Genomic DNA, 17,365 nt, shown 5'->3' with positions numbered 1-17,365 from the left:
ATGGTGGACAGACAAATGTCTTTAAATGAAATGAATGCTGATTTCTGATCCGTCAAATGGAATCCAACCCTATCCTACCAGGCCACCATTGTTGTATGGACCAATGGTAGCCGTCTCTTGAGAATATCTTCCGCAGTAAATAATGCTAATGTCAGTGCAGGGTTTGTAATTGTTTCATGGAGTTGGGCCAATAGCCGTGGTCCCTTAGAGCGGCCTCTTAAAGGGGGATTTCCATGTCCCAACATGTAATTACCTTACAAGTGCTTATTAATGGTGTCCTTGATTTGGACCAGCGGCGGCCGTCTGCCCGTCTCTTGAGGTTCTCTAAAAAACAGCTACACTTAGTAGGGCACCCCGCCAGGGAGCTTTCCTAATCCCTACATTGTGAGGCTTAGAATTGCGTCATTGCGATGGACCAACGGCAGCCGTTTCTGGCGGCTAGCTAGCAGCCGTTAGTTGGCAGAAATACTTTAAAGGGACTTTCACTTGTGTGTCATTGATTTGGTGTAATAGCTGTCATTCCTCGGGGCTTCCCTGTTAACCTGCGACAGCGGGGGTCCCCATTAGGGGGGTCTCATCATTTAATTTCAGTGTCAACGGGGGGCGTCATTCATATGGACCAAAGTCTTTCATTTCTCTGGGTTCAAAATCAGATAGTGCTCGTCAGTTTAGGGCCCCGTCAGGGACATTTCCAGATCCCGACTTGTCATTGTGGCGCTTTTGTAGCGTTGATATGGAACTATAGCGCGCATCTATCTGCAGGTTAACGACAAGCTAACAATAGACAGTCCCTGTTAGGGAGGTTTCTTAATTCTGAATTTGCAGGGTTCTTCATTTTGCTGTACAAAGGCAGCCATGTTTCTGCCTGGTCACTGCAGTGTCCAAGGTGTCGTTGATACAGGCCAGCGTGAAGCATGTCCTGCAGTTCCTTACAGGCCAGCTAGAATGTAGTCCCACCCTGGGGGAGTCCCGACACGCCGTCCTCCGTAACTCACCTCCGGGCTTTCCTCTCACGCTTACACCGAAGCGAGAGTAAAGCCCGAGTGACGAACGGCGGGCCGATCCGGACCGGAGGCCAGCATCCAGGAATTAGACTGAGCCGCGTAGCTGCAGGGATTTCCGTCTCATGCTCTAATTAGAAAATGTTTGGAAGGAGGCGACGTAGCGTTGCCAGATGACATGAGTGCACGTGACATCTCCGGCAGCCATTTTGCGGGCGGGTGGACAAAAGTATTGGGACGGCAAGAAAAAATGCTTAAGTGTGTTGGAGAAATATCTCAATTGGTTGGTCAGTTTTTAGTGCTTCTCACATAGTATCCAGTTCATCAAAGTTGTTTATTCCGCAAAATAAGATAATATATATAGAATACAATTTGTGATTGCTACCATTTTCTGTTCCTGAGAAATCAGTGCTCAGTTTATTTTACAAAAATCCGCCTTATTCACTCATATATGACCACCGACACCTGAAATGCTCAAACAAACGAATGTCTTTTGTAAGCATACGTACTATTTGGACAAGCAAACTTGCTCCCGACCTCGACAAAGGGCAACTTTTGCCCGATGAGCGCTGAAGTCAATCAAATGTTGTCAGATTGGGATGTATTGCCGTGATTGAAGATGGCTTCTTACTGTCTGTTTGTTTACGTTGCAGCGTCTCCGACCGTGCCGCCTCTGCGCTCGGAGCATTTCAAGCCCTGTCACGACAAGGATTTGGCCTACTGCCTCAACGGGGGAGAATGCTTTGTCATCGAGACCCTCAGCGGACCCCACAAGCACTGCAAGTAAGTCCACTCTCACAACCCCAAAACGGGAGCAAACGAGGACTCGCCAGACCCGGTCGGAGGCCACATTTTTATTTGCACGTTTGGTGGTCGACGCTGAAATTGTGGAAGAGAGACAGACGGAAAAAAAAGCCAAAAGGAGCCCGACCAGCTCTACGCCACTAGCGATCGATACGTAATGGCGCAGACAAATTGAGACAAATCAGGTTTGGGCCGTGAGATCAATGCAAAGCTTTAATGGGGATTAATAGACTCGCCGGCTTGATTTGACGCGCCATCGCTCATGGCCGTCCAACGCCGGAAAATCAGCTTTTCGGCCGTCGTTTCCGGGACGCCGGGCCGCGCTTTTCTTCCTAGCCCCTTGGGGGCGATCGTGAGTCACATTCAATTGTGCTCCTTCGCGAAAAAGGGGCCGTAACTGGAAAGGTATGCTATGCTATCCTCCACAAGACAATTTGCTGCCACTCTCCCACTTGAAATGGATGATGCATCTTTTAGCAAATAAGTTAAGAGGGTATAAAGACAAGAATGCTAAATTATCTGATCCCAGTCTGTAAACGTGCCTTTAAACATTTGCACTATGCCAAATGAACTCATTTCCCTCCTCAATGCGTGGCTAATTGTTTCTGTTGAGCCAAAGAATCAACAGACCTCCAGTTTTTTTTCTCCTTTCCTCCTCACCCCCATAAATCTCATTAATTTTCGTCATTTTCGTTGTTTCGTTTTTTTTTTCCCGTTTGTTTTTTCCCGTGTCGCCGCAGGGAAGCGTCCACCGAGCCGCTCCAGTTAGCCGAGCGAGTCCGCTCGTTAACCTTTGACGGGAATTGACACGCCCGCGTTTGTTTACAAATTTAATCCGTTGCTATTTAGCATGTCCTTTTCCACATCTGCCTATGTAAGCCACTCGTGGTGTTCGTGTGTGTGCAAGCTGCACCTAACATGCACACGTATGTCACGCCATGTGAACCCCACGTAATGACGCCTCCCGGGGATTGACATCTGTGAGAGTGGTTTGTGCATTCGGGGCGTACCCGGGCCCTGAGCTGTGACAAGCTCCGGCACCCCGTACACCCTGAATGGGTTGCCGGGCAATGGCTGGGCTAAAGGAGCAAAACTAAGCACAATTGGGAGCGCCTAATTAGCCTAGCATGCAGGTTTTTTGGGTGGTGTGTGGAGAAGCAATGTACCTGGGGAAAAGCCACACAGGCAATATGCAAATTCCGCCACTGAAGTGAAGGCGGTTTCCGTTTGAGGACTAGCAAACAGTTCAATTCTGCTCTTCCATCAGTGCTAGTCTATTTCTCAATCTGTTTTGCTGGTTATTAAGCGCCCGTCGTCCCGGCGTGTTTTCCCAGGCGGCCGTCCTCCTCATTTCCTCTTCCTCCTCGCCGCGGCCCTCCTCGTCTTCCTCCTCGCCATCTGCGCCCGAGGCGGGGGCGTGTGGGGGGGTGGGCAATATCCGACGGTAATAGAGCGAGAGCCATGCGGAGGCACGCTCCGTCCGGGGGGCGCCGCCGGCAAATGAAGGGAGGACCGATAGCCAAACGTTGGGCCGGCAAATTCCTTCGAACACTATTTTGGAATTTGACCCCAGATCAGAACGTCTATGGTGGACTTGCGCTTCGCTTTGCCGCAGTTTGTTTTGTTTTAAAGGCGTTAAAAAACGATCCGATTGGAAATCGGGTGGCAAGATTGGCATTTTCAAATTTTTTTGTTTACATTACGTTAGCTGCCATTGAAGGCAAAATACGTCCAATCCATTTTGACTAAGTGGCTAGCTATTTATATGTACTCTGTTATTGTTTTTTTTCTACCAGAAAACAAGGCCCAACTCTGGTGTCTTTTAACGTCTCCGTGGCATAAATATAACACACAAAAAGATGTACTTATAGGCTTAGGGTGTGTATATGTATTTATATTTCCACTAATATTGTATTTTCCGCCATATAGCCCAGCTCAGGTGTCTTTTCCAGTTGTCTGCTAAAGCAACATTGACATTTGGCACTGTTAATTTGACGTTCATCCCGGGAACTCATGAAAATTTGTGAAATTTCACGCCCTTACGCACGTGACGGGCTGCAAAAAAAAGACTAAAAAAAAAAGGAAGGAAAGAAACGGGCCCCGAGGCGGGCAAATTCACGTGTCAGCCTTATTGGTCTTAAAAGCCAGAATAGCTCATTAATTTGACGGCACGTGCGTACGGCGTGTTAATGATATTCTGGTGCTGGCGTACAGAACAATTTCATTTTTCTTCTCCACTTTAAAGGCTAGAGAAAGAAAGCGTAAACACTGAAATGCCTGCCATTTGCTTTATGATTATTTTATACCAAGCGGTTACATTCATGTTTTGTTTATCTGGTTTATCTTTAGTTTCAATTGTAATTTGTAAAACATTCTTTTCCTAAACCCAAAAAAGAGCTAAACAGTCCCTTTTGCTAATTCATTTATCTTAATGCAAAATAGAAAACATGAAAATATAGCTTTCTTTGTAAACTACCAAAATTGTATCTTTATTTGATTTTAGCAAGATACATTGCCATGGACAATTGACGCCATAACTTCACTAGCTTTGTGTCGTAGATGGCGCTAGGCGTCAAATCGGTAGGAGTTTGCGAACATAGGTTGGCAGGTGTTTTATCCAACAGAAGTCTAGAATATTACATTATAAGTGCGGCGAAGGAAGCAAGTCTAACGCCGGTCGGTGAAGGTCAGAGAGTAATTAGCCGGGCTGTGTCCGAGCGAGGAGAGCTTCCAGCCTCGGGGTTCACCACTCATTACGCCGGGGTAATTGAATCTCCGAGAGCGGAAAGTGAAAGAAAAAAAAATGCTATTCAAACGCGTGGCCATAAGATTCAATATTCAATATGTTGGACTCACATCAAAGAAAAAAGCCTTCATTTCCCGTCATGTCGCCAATTAATGAAAGCGCGACAACCAGTCGGAAAGCTAGCTACAAGTACGGAGGGGATCTTTTCTTTTACAGTGCCGTGGAATTCGTTACGATTGGCTGAGAGACGGGCGGACCCACGGGTGCAATGTTTGTAAGAAAAATATTTTGAAAATTTCCATGAAAAGTGGATACACACCAGTTACTAGGCGTGTTTATTGCCTCCTAGGTGGCGATACAATTCCATTGGTTCCCCTCCATGCACCACATTAAGATGATAATTGCTAATTTTTGTACTTACGAATCAAATCGGACATAACAATGCTTTGTTTGGTTAGATGGAAGAAGTAAAAAAAATGGAATGGATTTGCTTTTGGGTCATATAAGCATTAGCATAGCTATGTTTTTAATTTAGCTGGGGGAAAAAATGTCGACCGGTGGCAGGCCTAGCGTTATAAGCTAACCCGATGTATGGCCAAAGAAGGGATCTTAACGGAAAAGATAGAAAGGGATGCTCTCCTTGTCTTGACTTCCAGTATTGCCTCTCTAAGCCTATTTCCTCTCATCACTAATTCATTAGTCATATTTATTGAAGGGCCAGCACGGATGAGGAGGAGGAAGAGGAGGATTGAGGGATGGAGGAAGGCGGGAAGACGGAACATAGAGCCAGGGAGGGAGGGAGATCAATGTCCTATTTACACATTTGGACGTGGTATGGACTGAGCTGCGATTAACAGGACTATAAAAGCTTTTGCAATAGCGCCTTCAATCTGCCATTGGGGACGGCGCCCCGCTAATGCGCCACTTCATCACCGCAAGCAGGACCACGTCGGGCATAAATAAGGGCTCGCCAACACGGGAACTAGCACGTTAGCACGCGGTGCTCGCTTTTTTCTTTTTGCAAAAAGACGCCAGTCCTTGTAAAAAATGATGCCTTGTTTTCAACACATCCGCCAGTGCATTGCAGGGCAAGCAGTTCATAGCTAAGCGCATTTTAGCATCCAATTAGCCTAGCATGCATGTTTTTGAGACGTGCGAGGAAACCGGAGTACCCGGAATAAACCCACGCATGAGAACATGCAAACTTCACACGGTGAGGACCCACCTGGGATCAAACCCTTGCCCCCAGAACTATGTCCGCCACGTGATCCGCCAGTGGATAAGCCAGGGTTGAATTTTTTTCCCCCAGCGCGCATTAACATTCCAAGTGTCTCCATTGTATATTGTATTGCATTGTATGCAAATGCGCGGTGGCGGCGGCGGTCTCCGTGTGCCGAGGCTGATTATCCGCCCTTAATTGAATCGGCGTGCCATGCCAGGCATCCGTTTCTGCTGCAGTGCAGCGATCGATGTGGCCCGTTCAATATGCCCTTCGTCACCCTGCGTTTTTTTTCTTTCTTTTTGCTTCTAGCCCCCCTTAACTCTTCCTGTCAAGCGCCTCTTCCGATTCCCTAGATTTTGTCCTAGCGTGCACTTGGTTTTCTTTCAGCGCCGTTGACGTCAGTCTGGTATTGGGCGTTTGTCGGTTTTTCCTCAAGTGAGGAAGACGGTGTGGCCCAGCTCGTCTGTGAAATGTAATGTGGAGCCCATTCCTCTAGAACGCCATGTTGCTTTCTTCTAGATTGGAAAGCTTCTGCTGCAGAAGTGCTAAAAATTGAATTATTTTCCCTCGATAGGATGTGTTTTTAGCTCCCGGAATCCGTTTCGCCATTAAGTCCAAATTAGACATTTGGGTTTGAAAAGTGGGCAAGTGAAGCATTGGGATTCAAACCCAGCCTCTCTTTCCACGTCGTCCACCTGCGGACGCGGAAGTTTGGCTCGGTGGGCTTCCTGGCCGCCGCCACAAGCGGACTGCTAATGTTGGTGGCCATCAAAGACGTCTTTGACAGTAAAGACACGCGCGTACTTTTATTGGAGCGCTTCCATTTGCATGCGGCCCTCCGTTAAGCGGGGAACGGTCGCCGGCCGGCTCGGCTCCACCATGACGATTTAAACAACAGAGCGTGCCGGCGGTGCCGACAAATAAAAAATCTGATTTGCGGCTAATGCGGGGAATTGAAAGCAGGGATCGTCCGCCGGCGGAAAATAAAAGTGCAAATATCGGCGCCGGGCGGCACTCTCTCCTATTTTTTTCCTTCCGAGCCACTATCTCTCGGGCACGCTCGTCTTTTTACAGCTGGAAATGATGAGCAAACTTTTTACGGCCTGAGAGAAAAAATATCGAGTGTCACTGCTCGGTATCGGGTAGCGTCTTTTCCGATGGGGAGGAGGGTGGGCTGGCCCACAAATAAACAATGTGTGGAAAGTCCGTATCTTTGCCTACGTTTGACGATGTTAGGCATCCAATCCATTTGAAGTTGGAGGGATTGACGGCAAATGAGCATCTGTTCATTCGCTAGCAATGGATTGGACGACAAACTGATTGGCATTCACAACTCGATGTCCCGTAATGGAATCATCTGTTAGCGTCAATGTGCATTTCATCCCTAATTTGCGGCCGCCGTTTCTCGTAAACGGGCGACGTGCCAATCAATGGCGTAGTTATTTTAGCGCGGCGCCGATCACCAATCGTCTTTATTCCGCGGATGAAGCCCCTCGCCGAGTTTCTGACATTATCCACGGCACGGACGGCGGCTCTCGCCGGCCTGGCCTCGCCGCCGCTTCCAAATTGGCTCGGGGAAAAGCGAGGCGGCTCCGCCAGGAAAATCCACGTGACGGATTTGTGTGAATAGATGCAAAGCGTCGCTGAATATTCATAGCGGCTAATTGACGACAACTCGCCCGATTGCATCTCCGAGCGCTATTTCCCGACACCAGCGAGATGGCTAGCGAATCGAGTCGAGACGTGACCGGACCACGTTTAAAGACGGCCCATTTCCCGCTAGCAGAATTCATCGTGCTCATTTGTCAATGCTAATTTTAAACTTCGGGAACGTGATCGGACATCCATCCAAATGTTTTGTTAGCCAACTATGCCTGTCTTTGGAATGTAGGAGGTCTCCGGAGTACCCGGGGGAAACTGGGTTCTAACCCACGACTCCAGAACTGTGAGGCTTGAGGGGCTTACCACTCCTCCACTGGGCCGACCTGTACTCTACTATATATTTTTTAATTTAAACGAGCTAAACATACAATGTAGTACCCAACATCAACGTCCAGTGACAATATTAAAGTCCAGTCTACTCTGTATTCATATTTATATTTCCAAAACCAATTTGGCAGAACAAAGAGAGCATAAAAGTGAAGAAATTGACAATCAACGTAGCAGAAAAGCAAATTTTAAAAGGGCATTTTTAAAATGTAGCGCGTCTGTCCGGGTGTCATTGTCATGCCGGGCGGCTCGCCATTCGTCGTCTGTCGTCTGGCCCGCTCGGCTTCGGACGCTTCCCGGGAATATTTAGCGCTGGGCGCCGGAGACGAGGTGAAGGTTCCGGTCGGACCAGGTCACCCCCGTGGCGTTCCCCCGGGGCCCGCCACGGAGCGGTCTCTCGCTCTCGCCTTCTCCGTCGGCGCCGAGGACAGGAAGTGACCTAGCGTGATGAATATTTATGGAAGCCGCCAGTGTGCTTGTGAAAAGAGTGGATGGAAAATCTGGCATTTAGTAGCAATACGTGGATAGATTAAAACAAGAGACAGTCAATACAAATGCTAAATACAGATGATCTTTTTATATTACAGCTGCAAAATAGTCCTCAGAATTTGTATTTTTGATTCCTATAGGTTATGGACTTTCAAACTGGAGGTCAGGGGGTGACATTCGGCCTTGTTTAAAAATGAATAAATATAAAGTGGATATTTTGGGGGAGAAATGAAAATAGGAGATTTTTTTTAGGCCCCAAAAAAGTATTTGGACTGTTTGAGGGTAAGAATGCAGTTAATTGGCTCTCCAAATAGATGCCGATTTTGTCCTGCGGGTGGCCGAGCCAACGAGGTGGGCAGTCCAAGATAAGCCTCCACGTTAGCCGTTAGCGACTCCTCAGACGAGTTTAATCCACTTTCACGCAGACGTTGGCCGTCTCAGCCTCGTTAATAGCCCGCGATTGCTAATTAATCCTCTCATTTGTCATCGGTAGGCGGCTAATTCTCTCGCTAGCAAACGACAGGTGAAGATGGTATACTTTACCTCCTCAAGTCTTTGGGTTGACGCTCCCTGGATTCATTGTGTTTGTTTATGGTTGTTAGCAATACTCGGACCAAAGGTCAAATTGGTAACGCAAATTTAAGGTACGTTATAGAACCCTGGTGTGCTAGCTGGCTAACAGACATATGAAGAAAGGCTAACAAATGCTAAAATGTTAGGTTAATCAATCAAAATGAACAAATAGTATATAGTCAGGGTAGTTAATGTTATTTTTGGGGCACTTTCTAAGTTAACCTATGCTAGCATGTCTTGGAAAAAGTGATTTTTAGCATTGGATAGTAACACGTTTTTTTTTTCTCTGAAAGGGACATGCTAACTTGTACATTGCGGCCGTTTGACGCCAAGGTTCTCATATCATCAAAGTCGGAAATTCCCATCTCTCGCTAATCCGACACGGGAGCGCAATAATCTGGTTTTAATCCGCCGTGTCACCGGCGTCGATAACGATCCCGGGTCCGTGTTTTCCCGCGTCGGACGAGTGAGACTAACCAGATTAGCCCATTGTTTAATTAAAGTGTTAACATTCGTTGTCGCCGACCTCCTTTCCCCCCAAAAAATGTTACATCCAATGCGCACTAATCTCCCGCGGTGGCCTGCGGCGGCTAGCTCGCTAGCAAAGAGCAGATGCCGTTGATCCGGAGCGTACCATTAACGAGATCATTAAGATCTTGTCGGCCGAGTTCAAGTCATTTCGGGGTTGCGTTTGCTTTTTGCTTCAGAAAAGCTGACGTTTGTGAGATAATGGATTGCCATGGATTGTTTGGAAGAAATGTAGCTAGCTAGCTTGACTGTCCAAAAAGATTAGTCTGTTTTCTGCTGTGTCATTATTCACAATTGGTATGTTTGGCTATCTTTTTTTTTCAGATACTGAAGTTAGATGACTTAGACAGGTGAAATTTGGGAGATGTGTCTATTATAAGAAGGGTGTGACGCTGACAAAACAAAAGAAGTCAGCCATTTTGCTTGAAAGCCTCCCTCTCTCTTGCATTTTGGGACTCAATTCATCCCCTGAAGCCAAATTCATTTAGCAGCACGACATTTGGTAGAGGTGTCAATCACGAGCACACCCACGTAAAAGTCTCCAGACAGCGTCCCTGAAAAGACGCAGGAAATCCAGCATTTGGCTTTGTAGCTAGCTGCCTTATGCTTTTTTGACAATCTTTAAATTAAGACACCCAGGCCAGAGGCGCTCTCGGCTGCTTTGCGCCCTGGGTTATGTATGTTTACCAAATACAAACGGAAGTCTTCTTTCAACGAGTATTATTTTAGTAAATAGATATTAACAGTAATGTAAATGGAACAAACCCTAAACCAAAAAAAATGGGATATGATAAGTGAATATATTTCAACTAATAGTTCTCATGCGCCCCCAAATGATTGGCACCCTCTGTTGTCTAAATGACCCCTCGCAAAAGTGTCCCAGTCCAATTGATTAAAAATAATGTCTAACATGATCTCAAGTATAGCATAACCCTGCCACAAATGTCAGCCATTTTGGTTTGAAGCTGTACTTTGGACTAAATGTAGCGATATCATTCCGCTTTTAATTCAGCGAGACCATCATAGATCGACACCAGCTGACGACCATTGACCAGTCGTCAGCCATTTTACTTTGAAGTTGTTATCTCAGATGCGTTTTGGCCATCGTCATCGGCGGCGGCGCCTGTCCCTCAAAAAGTTGTCCTTCCCAAAGTGTCCAATTGCTAGCCAATGTGAAGCAGCATTAGACAGATGGACGGCCGGGCCAAATGTTTCTTTGAGTGCGGCGCAATAACTAACTCCCTCTAAGCTTTTATTTTGCGGGGCTCCACTCCGGCGTTTGGCCTTGGCGGGGGTCCGTGTTGCGTTCAATTGCTGCCCGATTGGTTTCGGGTAGTTGTTATGCGCCCCTAGAAGATTGGGAAAATTTAATGGCTAGTTCTGATATCTGGGTTCGATCCCGGGTCGCTCATCCCTTGAGTAGTTTGCATGTTTTCATGACCATGGCTTTTGTGGGTTTTCTCCAGGTAATCCGCTTTCTCCCGTCGTCCCTAAGACGTGCATGCCGGGCTAATGAAGCCCTCTAAATTGCCCCTAGCTATGAACGATGGGTTTGTTTGTCACATTGCGCAGCCCCCGTCGTTAGCTAGCAATCGGCTAAATGGATCGGAAAATTAAATAAAAATGGATGGATTGATCTGGACGTTGAAAGTTTGGACCCGCCTGAATGTAAAACTTGGTGTCAAACTGCAGATCGTGACAGAATGGAATGAAAATGCAAACCGGTTCTCATGTGTTATGTAAAGCTTCACCTGATGTGTTTGCCAAGCAACATGTGTGTATGTGCACGTGTGCATGTGTTTGTGTGTGTAGTGGTGGGGGGTACTTGGCACTGTGCGCAAGATTACATAATTTAACATATGCGTACAAACACGAGTTCTCGCTGGAAAAATACACTTACGAAAGCAATGGGCCGTGCTTAGTGGACGTCTCTTTAGCGTGGGAGGACGTCCGTACGCATCGGACGTCTTACCACGTCCGACTTATTTCGAGTCTTATTCTCCGTTTGCGGATGACGTGACGCGTTGGCTTATCGCCATCGGGGTCAACCGTGACATCATCGCCTACATTCACTGGGAGCTTCTGTGCTGGCAATCCCACAATGCATTGCGGCAAGCCTCCAACAGTTGTTGTTGTTTTAAATCCCACGAGAACGGCACGTATGCATGCACTCGCTCAAAAAGGAAAAACAACAAGTGTGCCTTGTTATTTTTTTTTCCATTTTGACGTGGAGTGTTTTCAGCTGTGTGGATCTCATTGTGTATTTTTGTAGCATTGTGCACGTGTGTTAACTTTCGTTGCCTTTGGTGTTTGAGTATGCGAGTGTCAAAAAATGTGTCAGCGTGTCGGTGAATTTGCTGCTGTCAACCCTCCTGCTTCAAATGGATTGGACGACTCGCCGTTAATGACATTTTAATGAAGAAAAATGAAGACATTTTTTAGAAACACTTCCACAGATGCCCTCTTGGTTCCAAGATTTTATAGACAGACACTTGAATGGTTGCATGCCTTCCCTCTCCAGTCCATTGGATTGGACATGTGATCTAGTCACTCATATTTGACAGCTAGCGAGCAAAAGAAATGACACAAATGCCGTAAGTCGCTATTTCTGACGAGTAGCAAAGTATGGCGGAACCCGGCAACCCCCCTTCGTAGGTTTCACACATCGCCGAATGAATGGCAAGTGGGATGGGGGGGGTCGTCATGGAAACGGCGTGCAAGCGACAGCCGTCTTGAAATTGCTCCGTTGGGATGGAAGAGAAGACGGCGTGACATTAGAAAAAAAAGAAGACAGTCATCAGAGTGAACGCCGCCACGCAAAGCAGAACAAATGGAGACGCTCGCTGGGGTGACGGAGCATTGGCGTCTTTCGCTCAATGTCAAAGATGGGGTGCGCCTTGAAAGGAACCCCGCCGCTGAACATCAGAAGCGACCTTGAAGGATGATGGAAGAGAAATAAGGCAGGGAAAAATCAAGGCGCCCAAACGGCATGCAAAAGCTTTTTGGCAATCCAAGATGGAGCGCGCCTTTGGACAGAATTCTCGCGCGTGAGGGTCTATCCCAAAAATGTCACCGCCTGTTAAAAAATAAGTCCGGCTTCCTTTCAAAATGAAGCAGCGTTGTTGGCCAGTTTTCGTGTTTATTGAATCCCTCCGCATATTAAAAGAAAGTACGATTTATGTCCCAGGCTCTTACCCAATATAACATTTAGATTGAAAAAGCAAAACAAGGGCACCTCTGGATCAAAAGTGCAGTAAAGGGTCTTTTTGTCTCTTGTTTGTTGTAAATCAAAAGCCCCCTCCCCCAGAAATCCCCCCCTCCTCCCCCCAATTTAAACATCTCCGACATAATGTAACATCGGTACGTGATTTCCCCCGCGATGGCGTCCAGTCGATAGCGCGGCTCAATAAATGTCCGGCAGATCGTTGTTGGCTGACACCGGCTTTTTTGATGTATTGTCGTGTTTACGCCTTCAATGTCATAAAACCTCTCACAAACACAAACACACACACATAGACATACACAAAAAGCCACACAAACTCTCTAATTTTTCCTTAAAGTAGCCTTTTTTGGTAGCTTTGCTTCCTTCAAAAGTAGCCCAAAAAGTCGAGCATATTTTGGTTTTATTTGAAATCTCCAGCCAGTATCTTCAGAAACTTGTCAACACAATTTCTTTGACTTTGTCTTCACACATTGGTTGCCTATTTTGGTCTTTTGGTGTGAGGCTGTTATTCTCTAATTAGCATTCTCAACCAATTAGCAGGTTAGCTCAGCAAATTCAGAACGTTAGATTGCTACATGAGCACTAATCCTTGCTAAAGTTACCAGAGTAGAAAATCTTGGTGCCTAATCCATCTTCTCATGATATGGTGGCACCAAAATATTCGATACACGGGTTAGGAAAGCGTTATACAATATTCTGTAGCACCTTTGCATCTTTCTGCTGTGAATTTTATTGTTTGTCTCACTAGTCAACCTATGGCCACCGTACATTTAGTTTTAGTTTGGTTAGTTACCTGTAGATTTTGGGCTAAGTGAACTAAAATAGAGGGATGGGTGTCCCTAAAGAACGTTTTAACGGACTCAAAATCAATAGAAAATGACCTGTAATTACCCTAAAACGAAGTGCCGACCTGATGAAAAGATTTTTTTTCTTCTTTCCAAACTAAAAAGTCTTGTGTGCTATTATCCATTATTTATAGCAAGCATATTTTTATGCAGAGTTTGAGACGCTGGCTCGCATGTCGCAAGCACTCGAGGATGGAAACACTAAAAGAAGGAGAAAAAAAAACATCTTTGTGGCCACTTACAAAAGTTGCCACTGGCAATTCGTTTTTTTTTTTTTAAACTTCTAAACACCAAAAGTCAGAAGTCCTGTCATTTTGTGATTTAATTATACATAGGTACTTTAATTTCCATATTTATTGAAAAAATATTTCCCCAATACCTAGAAAATTTACTTTATTGATTGTAATGTTGTATTTGAGATATTTCTTCTACTATTTTGTATCAGGACATGAAAAAATAATGTGGTAAAGTTTTCACGGCTATCAAAAATGGTCCATGACCTAAAAGTATGAAGTATCTTCTTTTTTTGTGGAATTTTTTTGGGAACGCACGTGAATAATTGACGAAAATCTTTGCCGACTCCCCTTGAAAGCCTTGCGAGGCCCGCCTCGGCGTTGGCGGCCATGTTTTATTCACAAAGTCCACGGGTTCAAACCTCGGCACACGTGGACCCGACCGAAGCGCGTTATGCTATCCCGTTTATCCCAGGACGGCGGTCCATTTTTGTCCCAAGGGACACCAGGAGGTTACCTCTTTAGATGGAGGCCACATTTGGCTGGCTTGCATAGCATATCATTTGAAAAATATGTATTTAATATTTAATAAAGGACCCCATAGGTTGCTGCCAAAATTGCCCGTGCTCAAAACTGCTTTGGCAGCCTGGTTTGGGTCTGATCGTGCATTGGCGCCAACCTGAGGATTTTGGGACTAAAACATGGCCGCCAACGCCGAAGAGTGACTCACGAAGCTTCCGATTTTGGCTGCGAATTTTGACTCTAAAAGTCCAAATCCGTGCCACACTAGTCATTTTTCCGGAGTCCTAATCCTCTCTGGTTTATTTGTAAAATGTTTTTTTTTTTGGTGAATTGGCATAACCTGCTATTTTTTGACAGTTTAGATGTCATGGGTAAGTCTTGAAAAGTTTTTTGGTGAAGGTCTGGCAACCAAAATGGAAAATGGAAACAACAAAGCATGCTGGGAGATGTGGTTTTGTCCAGAGTGTAACCCCAAGCCTTCTCTTGTTGTCCACTAGGTGTCGAGAAGGCTACCAGGGCATCCGCTGCGATCAGTTCCTCCCCAAGACGGACTCCATGCTGTCTGATCCAAGTAAGTCAAAACCACACTTGAAAACAATTTTACTCAACCACCTGTCAATCAATTTCCCAAACAATTTGGCTTCTGATCCTTTGCTAACAGCATTCTGGTTACTATGCGTCTTCTCAAAAGTCATTCTGTTAATAATAATAATAAACATCATCCTTAGGTTTAAAATCCGTCTGTTTATTGTTACGATGTACGCACTATAAATAGAAAAAAAACTGAAAACAACACGCTTTTGTTAAATCGTGTCACGATTTGACATCTTGTTAATATCGTCATATTTAACGAAATGTTTGATCTGTAGTCTTGAATCTGTCTTTGAGCGGATATTTGGCCATTAGCGTGTAGCATTAGCGACTACAATTTTATGACTAAACACAATTATGAGTTATGTGACTAGCCCCAATTGTTGACTCCCGCATATCGACTCGCCATCGGGTTTGAGAAAAGTGGCTCGATAGGGGGCTAATTGGGGGCCAACGAGGGTAGAATGGCTTCAGCGTCAGACGCTAACGACTGTAATATTTGAGTCTTCAACGGCATTTCTTTCTCTCGGTTGATCTCGGGCTTTTCATGGGCCGTCATCTGGCGTTCAAAACGCTTCATTGTCGCCACGACAGCTGTCAAGCACACTTCTTTTTTTCATTGTTCGCGCGAGAAAGACGCCGACGATAACGCCTCGGAAAAGAAAGGGGGGAGGAAAGAACGTGGAGGTGCCGCAGAAAGGCGTCTATCACCGTCACTGGGAGCCATTGTGTTAATGATAAGTGAATAATGAAACAAGTGTCTCGGAGGATCAACGGCGGTACCCAATTTTAATCTGATCGGTCCACACAAAAAAAACAAAGAAATTCGTTCTTAAAATACTTCACAATATTACATTGGCAGGTTTTTGTAGTCATTTCAAAATTTCTCTTCTGTGTTTTTGGTTGTTTTTGCCCTCAGATGTATTAACTGTTATTGGACACGCGGGGGCGCTATTTCCCAGTTCAAATTCCATGTTTTTTTTTGTTTCATATTTAGAATCCTGCACTAAAAAGTGAACGTGATAGAATTCCACGTCCATAAACAGATGTTTACTTAAGCGCTAAATGAGGTTTTAGGAATATGCGGATGTAAATTTAGTACTTTTGTTCGCATTTTGTTTGCGTCGAGAAGCACTGATTTAGAGGACGCCATCACAACGGGGTTTGGCCTTGCCGGGGGTCATTTTTCTTCTTCTGCTTGTTATTTAAGACGACGTGCGTCCGGCGGGGCGTCCGTCTCGGTCAGATTGGCCGCCGGCTCGCCGCAAAGCTGACTCGGGAAATTGAGTTTAGAACCCCGAGATCAACGCGGTCGTTCGTCAAGGTCGCGCGCCTACACTACGCTAAACCAATGTTTCGGACGGCGGTAAAAGCGGCCAGTCTTCTTGTTTGCAGCATTTGGCGGTCGCCCCTTTGTCCTGCCCTCCTGTGAAAAATTTCTTGTTGTTTTGCTCTTTCAGAAACGATTTAGTCTGGAGATTTATCAAATGAAACTTGTTTGGAACGCCTGACTTTTTCAGTCACGTAACAAAGGAACCCAAACTTTCAGAATAACGCAAAAATCAATCAGTCATTTATTTGATTATGCTAGACTAACCCGCTGCTTTGATTCGCCATGTTTATGTAAATTGGAAACAAATAAACTTTCCCAGCAGAAAGCCCATTTCAACTTTGCCAGCCCTTTAAAAGCCAAGCCACGAAATACATAATTGCCAGCAAATTGAAATTCGGAGACTTTAACGGTCCCTCGAAACTATATGTATAAGACCTGAAAAAAAATCCAAGTACAATTTATCGTTAATTTTTTCCCATAAGATACTTCGGTATCACTCCTTTAGTTTTTTCTTAACACAGGAATCTTGACACTGACAGTAAAACAAGATCAATTTTTCCATCGCTCAACAATGGAGTAATGCTGATGCTACATGCTAATGCTAACCTATTTTTTTTCTCTCTTTCCATTTTGATCTTGCACCGTTCTCCACAGACCACCTGGGCATCGAGTTCATGGGTAAGATTGCCTTGTATTTGTGTGTGTGTGTGTGTTGGCTGTGTCTCGTCCAATGCAAATGTGGTGCAGTCGCCATGGAGACGGCCAGGAGGGGGAGGAAGAAGGTGGCCATTCGAGAGAGAGCGAGAAAGAGAGAGAGATGTTTGATGAAAGTGTGCAATCCTCGCTTACGTCCGTTATTATTATTATTTTTGGACGTCTTGAAAAGTTTTTGATGTCTTTATGTTGGAGTTAATATGTGACATGTTTTTTTTGTGTGCAGAGAGCAAGGTGGTGGTGTACCACAGGCAGCTGCTGTCAATCACGTCCATCGCCATGGCAATCGGCCTCCTGGGAGCACTCTGCGTCGCCCTCTACTGCCGAAATAAGTCAGTCACTCAACAACTACCCTTGCAAATTCATTCCTATGAATTGAGAGATTTGTTTTCATTGTACATACATTCATATCAATTTAAAAAAATGAGATGAGAGATGTAGGGATCTCTGGTAGTTTGGGGTCAAAAGTCAAAATTGTTTGTTCAGGACAAGTCATGAATAAAGAAAGGCTTTATTTTTTAGTATTTATGAAATTTGCAGGGTCAAAAACAG

The 17,365-nt window shown here is 45.4% G+C and overlaps 1 protein-coding gene across 4 annotated transcripts in view; it reads left to right on the top strand.

Moving 5' to 3' along the window:
- The window catches only part of LOC144205243 (pro-neuregulin-3, membrane-bound isoform-like), a 79,774-nt gene that overhangs the window by 49,225 nt on the left and 13,184 nt on the right, over positions 1 to 17,365 (top strand). For all 4 annotated transcript variants that reach the window (XR_013328034.1, XR_013328033.1, XR_013328032.1 and 1 more), the window contains exons 2-5: positions 1,655 to 1,784; positions 14,673 to 14,746; positions 16,754 to 16,777; positions 17,040 to 17,145. Coding sequence is in view for 1 of the 4 variants with exons in the window: in XM_077729468.1 (XP_077585594.1) it covers positions 1,655 to 1,784; positions 14,673 to 14,746; positions 16,754 to 16,777; positions 17,040 to 17,145 (334 nt within the window). In the remaining 3 variants the exon portion in view is untranslated. The remainder of the gene's footprint in view (positions 1 to 1,654; positions 1,785 to 14,672; positions 14,747 to 16,753; positions 16,778 to 17,039; positions 17,146 to 17,365) is intronic.

Source organism: Stigmatopora nigra, chromosome 12, assembly GCF_051989575.1.
Source record: "Stigmatopora nigra isolate UIUO_SnigA chromosome 12, RoL_Snig_1.1, whole genome shotgun sequence".
Lineage (NCBI taxonomy): Eukaryota > Metazoa > Chordata > Actinopteri > Syngnathiformes > Syngnathidae > Stigmatopora > Stigmatopora nigra.
Note: the sequence above shows the minus strand (reverse complement) of the source record. Positions and strands in the feature narration are given on the sequence as shown.